This window comes from Bos taurus, chromosome 15 (genome assembly GCF_002263795.3).
Source record: "Bos taurus isolate L1 Dominette 01449 registration number 42190680 breed Hereford chromosome 15, ARS-UCD2.0, whole genome shotgun sequence".
NCBI lineage: Eukaryota > Metazoa > Chordata > Mammalia > Artiodactyla > Bovidae > Bos > Bos taurus.
Window position 1 is genome coordinate 29,549,920 of NC_037342.1, and position 18,863 is coordinate 29,568,782.

Below are 18,863 nucleotides of genomic sequence, written 5' to 3' on the forward strand. Positions count from 1 at the left end.
GAGGGAGGCAATGGAAGAGAAGAACAACAGCACTAATAATTCCACAAACACTAACTTAGCATTTATTGTGTGCCAGGTGCGAGAAATAAACTGTGAAAAGACACTCTTCCTCCCTTATGGAACTTACAGAGAATTTAGGGGAAGAGAGATTCCCCGAAGTGTGAACAGGTAAATAAAATTTCAATAAGTGTCATGATAGATGACAGGAGGTGAACACGGGACCCTCCTTAGTTTGGGTGGGTCCAGCTCCCCTGAGGCCTGAAGTCAGGAACGAGGGTCAGGGAGAATCCATCAGGTCCTTCTTCCCATCCTAACTGGACCAGCCAAGGGAGGTATGGTGCCCACTCTTCTTGTATTGTGGGCAGAGCATCAGCTGTCCTTGTTGTTCAGTAGCTAAGTCTTGTTGACTCTTTGCAACCCCATGAAGTGCAGCATGCCAGGCTCCTCTGTCTTCCACTATCTCCTGGAGTTTCCTCAAATTCAGGTCCATTGAGTCTGGGAGGCTATCTAACCATCTCATCCTCTGCTGCCTGCTTCTCCTTTTGACTTCAATCTTTCTTCAATCTTTCAGGGTGTTTTTCGAGTTGGCCCTTCGTATCAGGTGACCAATGGTGGTAAAGAATCTGCCTGTCAAGCCGGAGACCCTGGGTTGGGAAGATCCCCTGGAGAAGGAAATGACAACCCGCTCCACTATTCTTGCCTGGGAAATCCCATGGACAGAGGAGCCCAGCAGGCCACAATCCATGGGGTCCCAAAAGAGTTGAACACGATTTAGCGACTCAGCAACAACAACAAGAGCACCAGACAGGGAACCAAACTGTGCCACACATTAGAATCATCCAGGAGATTGGAGAAGGAAATGGCAACCCACTCCAGTGTTCTTGCCTGGAGAATCCCAGGGACGCGGGAGCCTGGTGGGCTGCTGTCTATGGGGTCTCACAGAGTCAGACATGACTGAAGCGATTTAGCAGCAGGAGACTTTTAAAAATCCCAACACTCAGGCCATATCCTACACCAGAATCAGAATGACTGAGGGTGGGAGTCAGGCATTAGTACTTTTTAAAGATCCCCAGGGGATTCCAACATGCAGCAAAGTTTGGAAATTACTGATAGATACATTATTTATTTATTAATTTTCAGTTTCCCTCCTGCCTGCGCTCTGCTTCTAGAGTTCTGTCAAATGGATGTGGGTAGGGGGATGATATAAACATTTTTAAAATCATGATCATCACCATACACATGGACATCACCAGATGGTCAACACCGAAATCAGATTGATTATATTCTTTGCAGCCAAAGATGGAGAAGCTCTATACAGTCAGCAAAAACAAGACCGGGAGCTGGCTGTGGCTCAGATCATGAACTCCTTATTGCCAAATTCAGACTTAAATTGAAGAAAGTAGGGAAAACCGCTAGACCATTCGGTTCAGTTCAGTTCAGTCGCTCAGTCGTGTCCGACTCATTGTGACCCCATGAATCGCAGCACGCCAGGCCTCCCTGTCCATCACCATCTCCCAGAGTTCACTCAAACTCATGTCCATCGAGTCGGTGATGCCATCCAGCCATCTTATCCTCTGTCATCCCCTGTTCTACTTGCCCCCAATCCCTCCCAGCATCAGGGTCTTATCCAATGAGTCAACTCTTCGCATGAGGTGGCCAAAGTATTGGAGTTTCAGCGTTAGCATCAGTCCTTCCAAAGAAATCCCAGGGCTGATTTCCTTCAGAATGGACTGGTTGGATCTCCTTGCAGTCCAAGGGACTCTCAAGAGTCTTCTCCAACACCACAGTTCAAAAGCATCAATTCTTCAGTGCTCAGCTTTCTTCACAGTCCAACCCTCACATCCATACATGACCACAGGAAAAACCATAGCCTTGACTAGACGGACCTTTGTTGGCAAAGTAATATCTCTGCTTTTCAATATGCTATCAGGTATGACCTAAATCAAATCTCTTATGATTATACAGTGGAAGTGAGAAATAGATTTAAGGGACTAGATCTGATAGACAGGGTACCTGATGAACTATGGACAGAGGTTCCTGACACTGTACAGGAGATAGGGATCAAGACCATCCCCATGGAAAAGAAATGCAAAAAAGCAAAATGGCTATCTGAGGAGGCCTTACAAATAGCTGTGAAAAGAAGAGAAGCGAAAAGCAAAGGGGAAAAGGAAAGATATTCCCATTTGAATGCAGAGTTCCAAAGAATAGCAAGGAGAGATAACAAAGCCTTCCTCAGCGATCAATGCAAAGACATAGAGGAAAACAACAGAATAGGAAAGACTAGAAATCTCTTCAAGAAAATTAGAGATACCAAGGCAACATTTCATACAAAGACGGGCTCGATAAAAGACAGAAATGGTATGGATCTAACAGAAGCAGAAGATATTAAGAAGAGGTGGCAAGAATACACAGAACTGTACAAAAAAGAGCTTCAGGACCCAGATAATCACTATGGTGTGATCACTCACTCACCTAGAGCCGGACATCCTGGAATGTGAAGTCAAGTGGGCCTTAGAAAGCATCACTACGAACAAAGCTAGTGGAGGTGATGGAATTCCAGTTGAGCTATTTCAAATCCTGAAAGATGATGCTGTGAAAGTGCTGCACTCAATATGCCAGCACATTTGGAAAACTCAGCAGTGGCCACAGGACTGGAAAAGGTCAGTTTTCATTCCAATCCCAAAGAAAGGCAATGCCAAAGAATGCTCAAACTACGACACAATTGCACTCATCTCACATGCTAGTAAAGTAATGCTCAAAATTCTCCAAGCCAGGCTTCAGCAATACGTGAACCATGAACTTCCAGATGTTCAAGCTGGTTTTAGAAAAGGCAGAGGAACCAGAGATCAAATTGCCAACATCTGCTGGATCATGGAAAAAGCAAGAGAGTTCTAGAAAAACATCTATTTCTGCTTTATTGACTATGCCAAAGCCTTTGACTGTGTGGGTCACAATAAACTGTAGAAAATTCTGAAAGAGATGGGAATACCAGACCACCTGACCTGCCTCTTGAGAAACCTATATGCAGGTCAGGAAGAACTGGACATGGAACAACAGACTGGTTCCAAATAGGAAAAGGAGTATATTGTTACCCTGCTTATTTAACTTATATGCAGAGTACATCATGAGAAATGCTGGGCTGGAAGAAGCACAAGCTGGAATCAAGATTGCCGGGAGAAATATCAATAACCTCAGATATGCAGATGAGACCACCCTTATGGCAGAAAGTGAGGAGGAACTAAAAAGCCTCTTGATGAAAGTGAAAGTGGAGAGTGAAAAAGTTGGCTTAAAGCTCAACATTCAGAAAAATATCATGGCATCTGGTCCCATCACTTCATAGGAAATAGATAGGGAAACACTGGAAACAGTGTCAGACTTTATTTTTTGGGGGTCCAAAATCACTGCAGATGGTGATTGCAGCCATGAAATTAAAAGACGCTTACTCCTTGGAAGGAAAGTTATGACCAACCTAGATAGCATATTAAAAAGCAGAGACATTACTTTGCCAACAAAGGTCTGTCTAGTCAAGGCTATGGTTTTTCCAGTGGTCGTGTATGGATGTGAGAGTTGGACTGTGAAGAAGGCTGAGCAGCAAAGAATTGATGCTTTTGAACTGTGGTGTTGGACAAGACTCTTGAGAGTCCCTTGGACTGCAAGGAGATCCAACCCGTCCATCCTAAAGGAGACTAGTCCTGGGTGTTCATTGGCAGGACTGATGCTAAAGCTGAAACTCCAATACTTTGGCCACCTCATGCGAAGAGTTGACTCATTGGAAAAGACCCTGATGCTGGGAGGGATTGGGGGCAGGAAAAGGGGACAACAGAGATGAGATGGCTAGATGGCATCACAGACTTGATGCACATGGGTTTTGGTGAACTCCGGGAGATGGTGATGGACAGGGAGGCCTGGCGTGCTGGGATTCATGGAGTCACAAAGAGTTGGACGTAACTGAGCAACTGAACTGAACTGAAAATCATGATAATACAAACATAAAGGGCTTCCCTGGTGGTTCAGATAGTAAAGAATTCGCCTGCAGTGCAAGAGACCTGGGTTTGATCCTTGGGTAGGGAAGATGCCCTGGAGGAGGGCAAGGCAACCCAGTCCAGTATTCTTGCCTGCAGAATCCCCATGGACAGAGGAGCCTGGCAGGCTCTAGTGCATGGGGTTGCAGGGAGTCGGACATGACTGAACGACTAAGCACAGCACAGCACATTCATTCTTTGCTTCCCTGGTGACTTGGTGGTAAATAATCTGCCTGCCAATGCAGGAGATGCAGGTTTAATCCCAGGGTCAGGAAGATCCCCTGGAGAAGGAAGTGGCAACCTACTCCAGCATTCTTGCCTGGAGAATCCCCATGGACGAAGGAGCCTGTTGCACTACAGTCAGTCATGGGGTGGCAAAGAATCGGACACCACTGAGTGACAAAGCACACAATACAAACTTAAAATTTACGACTTTAACCATCTTTAAAATACATCTGTTGGGTGCCTCGGGTCTTAGTTGCAGCCCAGGGGATCTTTTGTGAGCTCTTCACTGAGGCATGTGGGTTTCTCTCTAGTTGCCCCAGGGATGTGGAATCTTAGGTTCCTAACCAGGGATGCAACTCAAGTCCCCTACATTACAAGGCAGATTCTTACCATGAAAGTCCCTGTTTCCACATTTTAAATACTGTGAATAGGCAGTCTTGAACATGGGTATAAAGATATCTATCCAAACCTCTGATTCCAGTTCTTCAGGGTATTAACCAAGAAATGAGACAGCTAGATCATAGAATAATTCTTTTATTTTTTTCTTTTTTTTTTGAGAGCCTGCACCATTTTACATTCCCACCAGTAATTCACAAGGATTCCAATTTCTCCACATCCTAGTCAACACTTGTTATTTCCTGTATTTTCTTTGTTTAGTTTTATAATAGCCATCCCAATGGATACGAAGTAGTATTTCATTGTGGTTTTTATTTGCATTTCTCTACTGTTAATGATATAAAAGCACATCTTTTCATGTGCTTATTGGACATCTGTATTTCTTCTCTGGAGAAATGTCTATTCAAGTCCTTTGCCCATTTTTAAACTGGGTTGTTTGGATTTTTTGATGATTTGTGGGATTTCTTTATACATTCTGGGTGTTAACCTCATCAGAGATATGATTTACATGATATTAACATTTTCAAATGATACATTAATTTAAAAGGGGCTATAAAACGGTAGATGCATTACAATAACTTTTTATATAAAACAAAATGAAACACAGGAAAAAGATTGGAATACTATACATCAGAATGTAATTAATTATTATCTCTTGTGGATAACAAGAATGATTTTTGTTTTCTTGTGTTTTTCTTTGTGCTTTCTATATTTCCAAGTTTTCTGTATCAGGCATGTATTATTTTTATAACTAGGGAAATTATCATAAAATTACTGTTATTATTGATATTAAAGGTAGGGTGCCAGTAAATTTTTTAAAAGTTGTTGTTTTCACCATAGTTAAAACAACATTTATTGAGGGTCTCCTACATGCCAGGTACTACTCTCAAAGTTTCCAGTCTAGTAAGCAAGCAACAGGCAACACAGTACAGGGTAGATGGGCTCTGATGGGAAAACCCAGAATGCACAAAGAGGGGGCTGCCTCACCCTCTGGCCAAATATGAATAATTTAAGGATAAAACAAATACAGTACTGAATTATAATCCACTCTGTAACATATGATTTCCTTGGTGGCTCAGACGGTAAAGCGTCTGCCTACAATGTGGGAGACCCGGGTTTGATCCCTGGGTTGGGAAGATCCCCTGGAGAAGGAAATGGCAATCCACTCCAGTATTCTTGCCTGGAAAATCCCATGGATGGAGGAGCCTGGTAGGCTACAGTCCACGGAGCTGCAAAGAGTCCGACACAACTGAGCAACTTCACTTTCACTTTTCACTTTCTGTAACATAAGAATCAATCCTTTGAGTCCATACTGATAACAAATATGTGATAAAGAAAAGTTCTTCTTTACAAAAGAATGTGCTGTGCTGTGCTTAGTCACGTCTGACTCTTCTGTAACCCCATGAACTGTAGCCCGCTCTGGTTCCTCTCTGTCCATGAGATTTTCTAGGCAAGAATACTGGAGTGGGTTGCCATTTCCTTCTCTAGGGAATCTTCCTGATCCAAGGATTGAACCTGCACCTCCTGCATTGGTAGGTGGATTCTTTATCACTTCGACACCAGGGAAGCTCTTACAAAAGAATGCCAACTAAAATAAATGGAGATAGAACGATAGATTTAGAAAAATCAGGGAACTCCCTGGCAGTCCAGCAGTTAGGACGCAGTGCTTTCACTGTCATGGTCAGGGAACTAAGGTCCCACAAGATTGGAGGTGCAGTCAAAAATATATATATAAAATAAAATCATTTCACACGCATCATAGTAATGATTGATTTAGGCAAGAATCATAAATGGACACTAGAATTAGTGGGTACAAATTTGATGAGAAACAAGATTTTAGATCACTTTAATATATGTCCCCACAAATTGCTTACTAATTACAAAAGAGAGAAAAAAAAAAGGTACCTTCACAGTTGAAAAACATAATGGATACCACTAATAATGAGACAAACCAACATCACGGGTCTCTTAATGTGATGTACTAATAAGGAAACATCTCTTCTCTGACATTCTGGCCAAAATTACATAATCTAGTTATGAGGAAACAGGAACCTAAACTAAAAGACATTCTACAGAATAAATGGCCTGTACTCTTCAAAATGCCAATGTTATGAAAGATTTAAGTCTGAGAAATTACTCCAGATTAGAGGCTAAAGAGACATAAAAATTAAATGCCTTGCATGATCCTGAAATGGATTCTAGATAATAAAGCAAAGTCATATAAAGCACATTATTGGAGCAATTGGTGAAATTTGAATAGGATCTGTATTTTAAATACAGTATTGAATCCATAAGGGCTTCCTTGGTAGCTCAGCTGGTAAAGAATCTGCCTGCAATGCGGGAGACCTGGGTTCGATCCCTGGGTTGGGAAGATCCCCTGGAGAAGGGAATGCTATCCACTCCAGTATTCTGGCCTGGGTCACAGAGTCAGACACAGCTGCACTCCTCTCTGTGATGGCCCACACTCTGTCTTTGGAGTGTGCTTCTCTCTGAATCTGAATAAATCTACTCCTTACCTATCAAAACAAAACAAACAAAAAGAGATTTGGACACGATTGAGTCACTTTCACTTTCATTGAATCCTTGTTAAGTTTTTTAATTTTCTCATTTCTGATTTTCTGGTTATATAAACCAATATCTTGGTTTTCAGGAAATACACACTTAAGTATTTATGGGTAAAGGGGCAGGATGTCAGCAAATTACTCTTGAGTAGTTCAGAAAAAGATAATGTATGTCTTACACAGAGAGAAAAACAAAAATGTGATAAAATGTTAATAATTGGTATAATTGGTTAGAGGACTTAACCAATTAGGTATACTGGAATTTTTTTATTGCAGTCTTGGGACTTTTCTGTAAATTTGAAAGTATGAAAAACAAAATTTAAGAATCACCATTCCAAAAAAATGACATAAAATAATAAAAACCACCATTTAATTCCATCTCCACTTTACACTTACAGATGCGATCTTGGATAAACCATGAAATCCTCCAAACTTCTAGAAAGTAGCTACTAATACCATCACAGGATCATTCTTGATTGGTAGACTGATTTACCAAATAAAAAAAGAGCTTGGGGTAAATGTAGAGAGGAAAGAGCGCCTGGGATCCCTCCCTTCTGAATCCCCAAGGTCCCCAAACCCCAAAGTGAAAGCGTGAGGGGTTGTGGAAAAGGCGGGGTTGGGGGGGCGCTCAGTGTAGGCCCGAGAGGTCGAGGGTGTCAAATGAGGCACACCTGAGCGGGCTCCACTCAAGTCAATCAGCACCAGGGGATTTAAGAACGTGCCTCCCAGGCCTCAGCCTCAGTCTCTCCCGACTCTCTCACCCTGTGCTGGCTGGCCCTCCTCTCCTAACCGTGGACCTGAAACTGCAGCACGTCGACTTCTGGGCCAGCCTCCATGGCCAGGTCCCGGGGCTGCTGGACTGGGACATGGGGAACGAGTCCTTTCTGGCCTTCGCCACGTCGCACCTGCCCTTAGCCGAACAGAACCGTGAGTGTCCTGGACGGGGTCGTGGGGGATGGGCGCGCCACGACGGCTGAGGGGGGCGCTCATGGGCGCGCCAGGCCCGAGGCTCCGGCGCTTGGACCTCCTCCCCGCCCGCCCTCACGGGCCCCGTTACGATGCTGCGATTCTGGACTCCTTGCCCCCTTTGCTGCGCCCCTGCCCCGCCCCTACTTTTCCCAAGAGGCGAGGGGGCCCCATCCTCGACTGGAAGCCCACGGAAGGCAGGGGCCTGCCCGAACACTGCTTTTCCACCCTCGTTCACGGGCGCCGTCGCAAAACTTTTAGGTCTCTTTTCAGCCTTTTCTCCGTGGCGCCCAGGCCGTTTGGGCCCACTACTGATTTCGATCATCTTTCTCTTTAAAAAGATTTTTAAAATCAATTTTGTCTGTGGCCGTATCCCCCTCTTAATACATTGTCTGACACCTAGAGCCGCTCAGTATTTGCTGAATGGATAGTTGACCGTTGTCTTTAAATTTTTTTTTTTTTTAGTTTGGGGGTTCTCGGGTGTTTCTCAGGTATTGAGAGTTGAGGTAATTGCTTACTACATTCTTGATATATGACTGCCATCTATTTGGGCAGAGTAGTTGGATTAACTCATTTTCTTCCTTCAGTCCCCACCCTCTTTCCTCACTTCCCACACTCCCAATCCATTTAATGTCTTTATAGACAAACGTATCTTTGAAAACTGTTTAGCATTATTTTGCTTTTATAGGTAACCTTACTATACATAAATACTCTTTGCGTCCCCCCATTCACATTGTTTTTGAGAGTAATTTGGGGTTGCTAAATGAAGATCTGATTCATCATTTCTGATAGCTGTGTGATATTCTATCATCTGCATATATTATCTTTTTGTATTTTAATTTTCCTTACTGACGGAGACACAAACTCCATTGGAACTCCTTGTCACCATGAGTAATGCTGAACATTCCTGTGTCTTGATTCAAGAAATATTTACTTATCAGGTGACTTCTCTGGTGGTCTAGTGGTTAAGATTCCACAATTCAGGGGGCCCAGGTTCAATCCCTGGTTACTAAGATCCTGCATGCCACAAGCATGGCCAAAAAAAAGAGAAATATTAATTGAGCACCTCCAATTTTCCCAGGCACTATTCTGGACACTCTTGATACACCATGAGCAAAAGAGACAACTCTTCATGGAGCTGATATTCTACTGAGACCACACAGACAGTTTATATTAATATGTATATACACACACACATGGTGTGTGTGTGTGTGTGTGTATGGGTATATATATATATATATATATTATATATATTAGTCGCGGCATGTGGGATATAGTTCCCTGACCAGGGATTGAACTGGGGTCCCTTGCATGGGGAGCACCAAGTGTTAGCCAATGGATCACCACTGGACCACCAGGGTAGTCCCAGGAACATATTTGAGCACAGCTGAAGGAGGTGAGATGGTGAGCTAGACCATACTTAAGAGGAAAAGTTTCTCAAGCAGGAGAAATAGCTCATGTAAAAAGCCCTCAGAAAGAAATATGCCTGGAGTGTTTGAGGAACTCGTAAAGAGGCTAGTGAGGCTGGATCAAGGTAAATAAAGAGAAGAGTTCAGAGGGTGTGGAGCTTGGAGCAGAGGTCAGGAAGAGCCCTCTTCCCCTCTCAGGACATTAGGGTTGACTCAGTAAGATTAGTACGGTTGACAAAGTTTAGAACAGTGGAGTGACCTGATTGCCAATATAGTGAGTGACCTGTGCCATTACATAGGGTGTTTATACTGAGTTTAATGTCCTGCCATCACTGTCAAGATTTTTAATAATTTTTGAACAAGGAACCCTACATTTGACTCCCCTGGTGGCTCAGAGGGTAAAGGGTCTACCTACAATGCAGGAAACCCGGGTTCAAACACTGGGTCGTGAAGATCTCCTGGAGAAGGAAATGGTAACCCACTCCAGTATTCTTGGCTGGAAAATCCCACGGATGGAGGAGCCTGGCAGGCTACCGTCCATGGGGTCACAAATAGTCGGACATGACTGAGCGACTTCACTTGCACTTTTCACTTGCAGATTACACAGCTTATCCTGAATGATCTATAGTCTGAAAAGATCATTGTGGCTGCTGGGTTGAAGTGTAGAGAGACTGGGAACCAAGCAACTATTTAGGAGGCTATAGTAGTAATCCAGACAAGAGCTGATGGTGGACTGGACCACCAGGGTGGTGGTGGAGGATGTGGTGAGAAGGAACCAGCTGGATTCTCTTGATGGGTTGGATGTATTATGTAAAAAAAAAAAAAAGATTAGAGGATGACTCTTCCAGAGCTTTTGGCTGACCAGGCTCAAGGATTGAGTTGTCTTGTACAGAGATGTGGAAGATCTGGGGAGGAAAACCAGGAATTCTGTTCTTTACTATGCCAAGGTTGAGATATTTCTTAGATATCCAAGTAGAAATATTGAGTAAGCTGGTAGATATGTTTTAATTGTGGAGAGAGAGAGGAATTTTGAAAGTCCTTGATACACATGTGGCATTTAAGGGGAGAAAATAGAGTGAGCCCTAGGGGGCATTCCATTCTAAAGAGATTGGAGAGAAGAGAGATAACCAACAAAAACTGAGGAAATGACCATTGAGAATCAAAACTGAGATTGTCTTTTCCTGGAAACCAAATGAAGAAAGTGTTTCAAAGAAGGAGTGGTTACAGGAGAGATCAGATCAGGGATGGGCTGACTTGGAGTTATCAAAGCAGAGTCTTGATAATATGGTTTTGGTGGAGTGCAACCTTAAGCATTGTGGTTTCGGGGGAGTGGTGGAGGAGTCTGATTGGCAAGGATATAAGAGTGGAAGGGAGGGGAAGTAAAGACGGAAAATACAGACAATTTTTTCAAGGAGTTCTGCCTCAAAAGCAAGCAAAAATGGAGTACTGGCCTGGCACAGAAAGTGGGAACAAGAATTCTTGTTTGTTAATATTCGTATTTATTTATTTGACTTCACTGGGTCTTAGTTGCAGTTTGCGAGATCTTTGGCCTTTGTTGACACATGCAGGATCTGTAGTTGCAGCATTTGGGATCTGGTTACCTGACCAGGGATCAAACCCAGCCGCTTGCATTGGGAGCGTGAAGTCTTAAACACTGGACCACCAGGGAAGTCCCAACAAGTTCTTCTTTTTAATAAGATCAGAGAATTAACAGCATATTTGAATGCTGATATGGTCCAGAGACAGAAATTAATAACAGAAAAGAGTTGTTGCTCTTGCTGTTCAGTTGCTAAATCATGTCCAGCTCTTTGCGATCCCATGGACTGCAGCACGTGAGACTCCTCTGTCCTTCACTATCTCCCAGAGTTTGCTCAAACTCATGTCCATTGAGTTGGTGATGCCATCCAACCATGTCATCCTCTGTCTCCCTCTTCTCCTCTTGCCTTCAATCTTTCCCAGTATCAGGAAAGAGAGGAGACAGGAATTCCCTGGCAGTCCAGTTTTTTGGACTCAGCACTTTCACTGCCAGGGCTGGATTTGCCCACTGGTCAGGAAACTGAGATCCCACAAACCTCTAAGAACTCCCCGCTGACAAAAAAAAAAAAAAAAATAGGTACATTGTGTATGCTTGAGGAGGCACAGAGCCACCTGTGTTAGAGCAAGGACAGAAGAGACAGAGACCTTATCCTTTGATCCGCTGAGATTACCAGTCTGTTGATCCTGTCACCATTTTTCTTGCTCTCAAAGAGTGGAGTTAGGAAGTCCTCTCTTTAACCTGGAATCCCGCAGTCAAACACAATCACTCTCTTGCGTACACCGTCAATTCCTTTGGCTCTGGAACACTTGCTACGTCAAACCACAACCCTGATTAAATCCAGCTCTTCCAAACCAGTGCTCCAAAGCCGTAGATCAGTGGATTGGTGTTATCACTGGTATCAAAAGATGGTTGGGGTTGAGAAGAAGATGGCTGGAAAGGGGAGGTGATGCAACCCTTTTACAGGGTGCAGCAATGAGGTTATGGAGAGGTTGCAGTTACTGGTTCAGGTTATTACAATGAGAAGGACTGTTTATATTGGGATGGAAGGCAAAATTTGGGGAGCAGACGAATTCAAAAAACTTCGAGGCCAGGGTCTTTGGAGAATCATCTATGTATCAGTTGAAATAGCCAAGATTTAAGGCAGGAGTAGCTTTAGTGACTGTGAGCCAGGAGCTAAATTTCTCTAAATGAGTGGACCGGAGTTTGGTAGATGATGGCAACAGTGAAGATTAGTGTATAAATTCCTCTGTTAACTAGAATAGACACACCCAGTGGCAGACAGTAATCTATAGTGCTGCTTGATTATTCTTCACCTGTACCAGTTGCTATTCAGATCTGCAGTGTAATAAAGGATCTGGTTTTGCTGCATCTTTGCCAATGCTTTTTTTTGCCTGTCTTTATAATTCTTGTCAGTTTCATGTAAAGTATTATCTCATTCTTTCATTGTGTTCCTCTGACGAGTGAGGTTGAGCGTCTTCAGGTATCCCCTCCTTCTGAATACTGATTCGTATCTTTTACCCACAAACAGGTTTGTCTTAGCTTTTTATTTTTTGATTTGTAGGAGTTGTCTGTCAGAGAATTGAGAGTTTGGGAGATTATTTTTTTTCTGGTTTCTTATCTATTGATTTTTTTTCCCTTGTGAGTTTTACTGTGCAGACCCTTCTAATTTATGTGTTATAATATCTGCATTAAATGTATAGGTTAATTTGAGAATAATTGGCAGCTTTATTATTGTTTTTTAGTTGCTAAGTAGTGTCTGACTCTTTTGCGACCCCATGGACTATAGCCTGCTCTGACTTCTCTGTCCATGAGACTTCTCAGGCAAGAATACTGGAATGGGTTATCTTACCAACCCAGGGATTGAACCCTCATCTCCTGCATTGGCAGATAGTTTCTTAGCACTGTGCCACCTGGGAAGCCAGTTGGCATCTTTATAATATGTATTATATGTCTTACTTTATTGAAGTCTTTTAGGTCTTCAAATAGTAATTACATTTTTTTCACATAAAGGTCCACATTATAACTTTGATTGCTATTGTAAACAGCATCTTTTTGGAAAAAATTTTATTTTCCAGTTTCTTAATGCTGGTATAGAGGAACAGTGGTGATTAGTATGTTGCTCTTATATCTATCAAACCTGCTGGACTCTTATTAGTTCTAATAATTTTTATTACTATATCAATTTTATATAGTTTTCTATGCTAATCTATTTTCCCTGTAAATGATTATAGTTTTCCTTTTTCTTTATTACATCTCTTACTACTTTTTCCTTTCTAGAGACTGAGCTTTCCAATAAGTATATCATCATTTCCCAGACACAGACCTAGATTCTTCTGTAATATGACACTCATGGGGACAATGAGGGAGACAAAAGCAGTTCCCCCTAACTGGACCAGAAGCCAGATTCATACCACACAGCTAGCTCTAATATATACCTGATTTACTCTGATGAGCCTACCATGTATCCATTCATTAATTTAAATTGAGCTCCTCCTATGTCCCAGGCAGTGAGGGAAACAGACCTGGAGACAGACTCTAAGCAAGCAGTTAGAATAAAATGTGTGCTATGTGAGTGTTTGGACAGATAGTCAGAGAAGGCTGCTTTAGAAAGATGTTTAAACAGACTTGATGGGTGAGTAGCAATTAATGAGGCAAGCAGGAAGAGGGCTTCCAGGAAAAAGGGAACAGCTTATGGGAAGACCTAGGATCTTCCTCGATAAGGTCTGTTGGAGATAGGTGGAGAGCCTGGAGCCAGGGCGTTATGGACTATCTTAGACTTCCCTGGTGGCTCAGACTGTAAAGCATCTGTCTACAATGCGGGAGACCCGGGTTTGAGCCCTGGGTTGGGAAGATTCCCTGGAGAAGGAAATGGCAACCTACTCCAGTACTATTGCCTGGAAAATCCCACGGACAGAGGAACCTGGTAGGCTACAGTCTACGGGGTTGCAAAGAGTCTGACACAACTGAGTGAACCTGAGAGCCTGGAGCCAGGGCCTTATAGGCTATCTTAAGGAATTTAGATTTGGCCCAATGGCAATGGAAAGCCATCCAAAGGTTTACAGTGAAGGGTGGAAAATTGGATTAACATTTTAGGAGATCACTCAAAACTGCAATTGTTCAGTTGCTCAGTTGTGTCCAACTCTTTAGCACCTCTGGACTGCAGCATGCCAGGCTTCCTTGTCTTTCTCTCTCTCCTGGAGTTTGCTCAAACTCCTGTCCATTGAGTGGATGATGCCATCCACCCATCTCATCTTCTGTCGCCCCCTTCTCCTTATGCCCTCGATCTTTCCCAGCATCAGGGTCTTTTCCAATGAGTTGGCTCAAAACTGCAATATGATAAGTTAAAGAAAAGGTAAACAGAACTTTTAGGTTACAGGCTTGGACTGGGATGGTAGAACTTGGTGATTGATTGGGTGTGGCTCTAGAGGAAAGAGGAGACAAGAATGATTTCCACCCACAGACACAGAAAACAAGCTTATGGTTACCAAAAGGGAAGTGAGGGGAGGGATAAATTAGGAGTTTGGGATTAACAGATACATATTACTATATATAAAATAGATAACCAACAAGGACCTCCTGTACAGCACAGGGAACTATATTCAGTATCTTGTAATAACCTATAATGGAAAAGAATCTGAAAAAGAATACATATATATGTGTGGTGTTGTTTAGTCACTAAGTTGTATCTGACTTTTTTGACCTTGTTGACTGTATAGACAGTTATACTTAAGGGCTAACAGAGAAGTCTAGGCTAGAAATAAAGATATGGAAGCTTTGAGTTTATAGATGGTGACTGACTGAAGTAACAGGCATTAATGAAATGGTTCAAGGACATAATGTAGGGTGAGAAGAATGCAGAGGATAATGAGAAGGTCAGAGAAGTAAGGGGAAACCCATAGAATAAGACATCGCTTCCCAGGCAGGGCCCACAGCCACCTCCCAGGGAGGCTTCAAGGCCCAGGACTCTGGGGCCACAATGGAAATTCTAGGATGTTTTGACTCTCTTTCTTTTTGCCAGTTGCCAGATATAAACTCCGAATAGTTGAGCCACCAATGTTACCTCTGGAAAAAAAACCCAACCCTGATAAAGATGGTGAGTGAAGGGAAGTGACATGGCCCTGTGGCCTGGGTGGGACACCCAAAGTCCTTGAGCTATGGGCCACAGTCTCCTTTTTTCTCTACTGCAGGTCCAGATTTTGAGCCCAACCTGTGGATGTGGGTAGACCCCAACATCATGTTCCCCCCTGGAAAGCTGGAGGTCCCAGAACCCAGTAAGGGGAAGAATCTGACAACCACAGCTCCCTCCCCTCAGCCAGTCCCAAAAGAAGACTTTGCCAAATGTCCGGAGGCCACAGAGGTGGAGTTGCTGTCACCCCCTGGAGACCAGTGTTCCCCTTGGAAGCGGTTTGCCACTTCCCTCAGCAACTGGGAGGTAGGGATTTCTGGGGTGGGCTCTAGGCAGTGGGTGGGCCCAGGGATGACGCAGCAGAGGGCTCTGTTTTCTTAGGACTGACAAAGGGTTAATGGGTTCAGAAATTAGCTGTGCCCCCCGTCTTCTGGGTTGGGGAGAAGCCCAGATGGTGGCCCTGGCCCACCAACCCTTCCTGCCACCGCACCCCTGGAGTTGAGACCATGGAGTCAGGACCAGTTCCTACTCTGTGCTCCTCCAGCTCACAGAAGAGAAGGAGGCTGAGGACCAGGATGACCGCTCCTCTGTGGCTCTCCCGTCCTCTCACAAACCGGCCCCCCTCCAGAGTCGGAGGCTTCGGCAAGCCAACAGCCAGGAGGGGAGGCTCTGGTCCAGGCCCCCTCTCAATTACTTCCACCTAATTGCACTGGCATTAAGAAACAGTGCCCCCTGTGGCCTCAACGTGCAACAGATCTACAGTTTCACTCGGTATGTGCAGGGGGCCCTGTGAGGAGGGCGAAGGGAGGGGGCAGGGCCCTGCTCTGATACCTTCCAGTTGGCGGGGGCCCTGGGCTGCTGCCTCAGCTCCCCCATATGTATCCCAGAGGATCCCTCTCTGTCCCCAGGCTCTGGTTCCAGGTTGTCCCCGAATATGTGTCCTCACCTCACATAGACAGGATAGCCACCGCCACCCCTCACATCTAAGAGACTCCAACCTTTTTATAGCTTAGTTCTTTTTTTTTTTTTTTTTTAAGTTTTTGTTACAATATTGTTTCTGTTTTATGTTTTGGTTTTTTGACCATGAGGAATGTGGGCTCTTAGCTCCCTGATCAGGGATCAAACCTGTTCTACTTGCATTGAAAGGCAAAATCTTTAACCACTGGAGCACCAGGGAAGTCCCTATCTTAGTTCTTCAAAACATATTTTCACCTGCTTCATAAATTCTCTCATCTTCCCTCTCAAGATCCCCCAGCAGTTTCTCACGTTTTCCCTTTGGACTAAACTAATCTGGCACGGCCTGTCCCCCAGGGACCCGGGGAAGCCGAGCTGAGAAAGGATTTACGTTGCTTTCTGACAGTCAGGTACCCATGAGTATGAGTTTTTCAGACCTTTTCCCTTTGTTAGAGTCAGAGTCACAGAATATTAATCCTTAAGAGGTGTCCTCCTTGACCAGGATTCCTCTGACAGGAGCTGTTGGCCTGATTTCAGCTCTGTTCCAGTTGTCAGTCCTGAGCCCTTGGAGGGAGGGAGGAAGGAAAGCGAGCCCGGGAGTGTAGGGGCAGTGCACTGAGTTCAGAGGGTGAGGCTTTTACCAGCTGCGCAGCCACAGGCCTGGTCAGCACAGTGCTTCGTGGGCCAGCTTCTGCTTCACCACCTTGAGAGGAGGGCTGAGGGCTTCTGGCCCCTGGGTGAGAATGTTCTCCAGGAGAGGCATCTCCCAGAAAGACCACCCCTCTCCTTACCATTCCTCCGTGTCCGCAGACAACATTTCCCCTTTTTCCGGACGGCTCCGGAAGGCTGGAAGAATACCGTGCGTCACAATCTCTGTTTCCGAGACAGCTTCGAGAAGGTGCCGGTCAGCATGCAGGGTGGGGTCAGCTCACGGCCCCGATCCTGCCTCTGGAAGTTGACTGACGAGGGACACCGCCGCTTTGCAGAAGAGGCCCGTGCCTTGGCCTCCACCCGGCTGGAAAGGATCCAGCAGTGCATGAGCCAGCCAGGTGTGAGGCCTTGTCACACTCGAGGCCCAGGGGAGGGGACCTGAAGATCCTGACCTGAGGCTGGGTGTGCATGGAAGGAGCCAGGGTCACACCAAGGTGGAGGTTGGGGGGCAGCTTCTGGAGGAAGGGGAGAAGCCAGAGGTGTTCTGAGATGCTGGGGTGGTGCCTGCCTGAGGGGTCCTCACCTACACAAACATGGAACGTGAGGTATCAGGAGCTGAGGCAGAAACAGCTGGCGCTGCTCACAGCCCCGCAGCCTGGGGAAGTGGTGACCACACGATGTGAGAAACATGGTATGGGAGATTTTCTGCAAAAGGGGGCTTTTTCCTCTCTTGGAGACCAGGTGGCATTTGAGCTTGAGAGAGAAGTACGTACGTCATCTGCCGTGAGAGATAGGTCCAGGCTTAGGGAAGAGCAGCTGCAGGGGGCAGACAGATCCCTTTGACTTTCTTCTTTCCTTTCAGATGTGATGTCCTCACTCTTTGACCTTTAGTTCCAAGAACCAGCCATCAGCCCATGCCTTATTAAAGAATCTGCAGCAGCCTGGTGTGTGTGTGTGTGGTCTGAGGATGAGGTAGCACGGGAGGCGCAGGTCAGCTCTGAGGTTGGACATGGGTTGCCCTCAGAGCTGTTGGATGCTCCAGAGGCAATGGGCCGGTTGCCTGGTGTGCAGCAAAGGGAGCCCATACTCTTCTTTCCTCAAAGGAAGAAAATACTTAACCTTGTTCGAGATATCTTTTTTTCTTGGAAGATGGCTAGCATAAAGCAGCCAGCCCTGCAAAGGGCCTCCCAAATCACCACCCACCCACAGGAGTGGATGTAATCAGCTGGGGACAGTGAGGAGAGGCCTAGGGAAATGTATCGTTTATGGAATAGTTGAAGGGAATACCTTCTGGGAGGCCACGAGGTAGCAATGAGAAAGGTGAGAGGGAAGAATTTCTTTTTGAAAACTATATTTGGCTGCTCTGTGTCTTCATTGCTGTGCTTGGGCTTTCTCTAGTTGCGGCAAGTAAGGAAGGGCTGGTAGCTAGGCTGGAAAAGAATCTGCCTGCAATGCAGGAGACCCCAGTTTGATTCCTGGGTCAGGAAGATCCCCTGGAGAAGGGAACAGCTACCCACTCCAGTATTCTGGCCTGGAGAATTCTATGGACAGAGGACTCTCACAGAGTCGGACAGGACTGAGCAACTTGCACTATCACGCTTTGTTTGCAGTGGTTGGGCTTCTCATGGTGGTGGCCTCTCTTGTTGCAGAGCACCGGCTCTATGGTGGGCGGGCTTCAGTAGTTGTGGCTCCCCGGCTCTAGAGTACAGCCTCAGTCTTTATGGTACATGGGCTTAGTTGTCCTGTGGCCTGTGGGATCTTCCGAGACCAGGGATTGAATCTGTGTCCCGTGCATTGGCAGATGGATTCTTGACCACCAGGGAAGTCCTAAAGGAAAATAATTTATTGAGAAAAGGAGTAGGTGGGCTCAAGCCTCATTTCTCCCACTTAAGCATTAGTGGGGAGGTGAGGGGGATGGCCCTTTCATACCTCAGGGTTCAGTAGAAGCCAGAGCACATGGAAATTCAGGGTCCCCAGAGGCCATAGATCTCAGCTGGGCTGAGGTGGCTTTCTGGA

General features: G+C 45.0%; 1 protein-coding gene across 1 annotated transcript; it reads left to right on the forward strand.

Moving 5' to 3' along the window:
* The first annotated feature begins 7,820 nt into the window (after nucleotides 1-7,820).
* Nucleotides 7,821-17,558, forward strand: FOXR1 (forkhead box R1). Its single transcript, XM_005216070.4, has 5 exons — nucleotides 7,821-8,131; nucleotides 15,135-15,209; nucleotides 15,304-15,548; nucleotides 15,787-16,013; nucleotides 17,007-17,558. Exons 1-5 carry the CDS (start codon nucleotides 8,071-8,073, stop codon nucleotides 17,287-17,289), a joined length of 891 nt encoding a protein of 296 aa, XP_005216127.2. The 5' UTR covers nucleotides 7,821-8,070; the 3' UTR covers nucleotides 17,290-17,558.
* The last annotated feature ends 1,305 nt before the right edge of the window (nucleotides 17,559-18,863 follow it).

Bases quoted from the DNA above. Each gene is read 5' to 3' on its own strand.
- FOXR1 (XM_005216070.4), top strand. From the start codon at position 8,071: ATGGGGAACGAGTCCTTTCTGGCCTTCGCCACGTCGCACCTGCCCTTA. The intron at 15,549-15,786 runs GTAGGGATTTCT...GTGCTCCTCCAG, and splicing joins CTTCCCTCAGCAACTGGGAG to CTCACAGAAGAGAAGGAGGC. The intron at 16,014-17,006 runs GTATGTGCAGGG...CCGTGTCCGCAG, and splicing joins CAGATCTACAGTTTCACTCG to ACAACATTTCCCCTTTTTCC.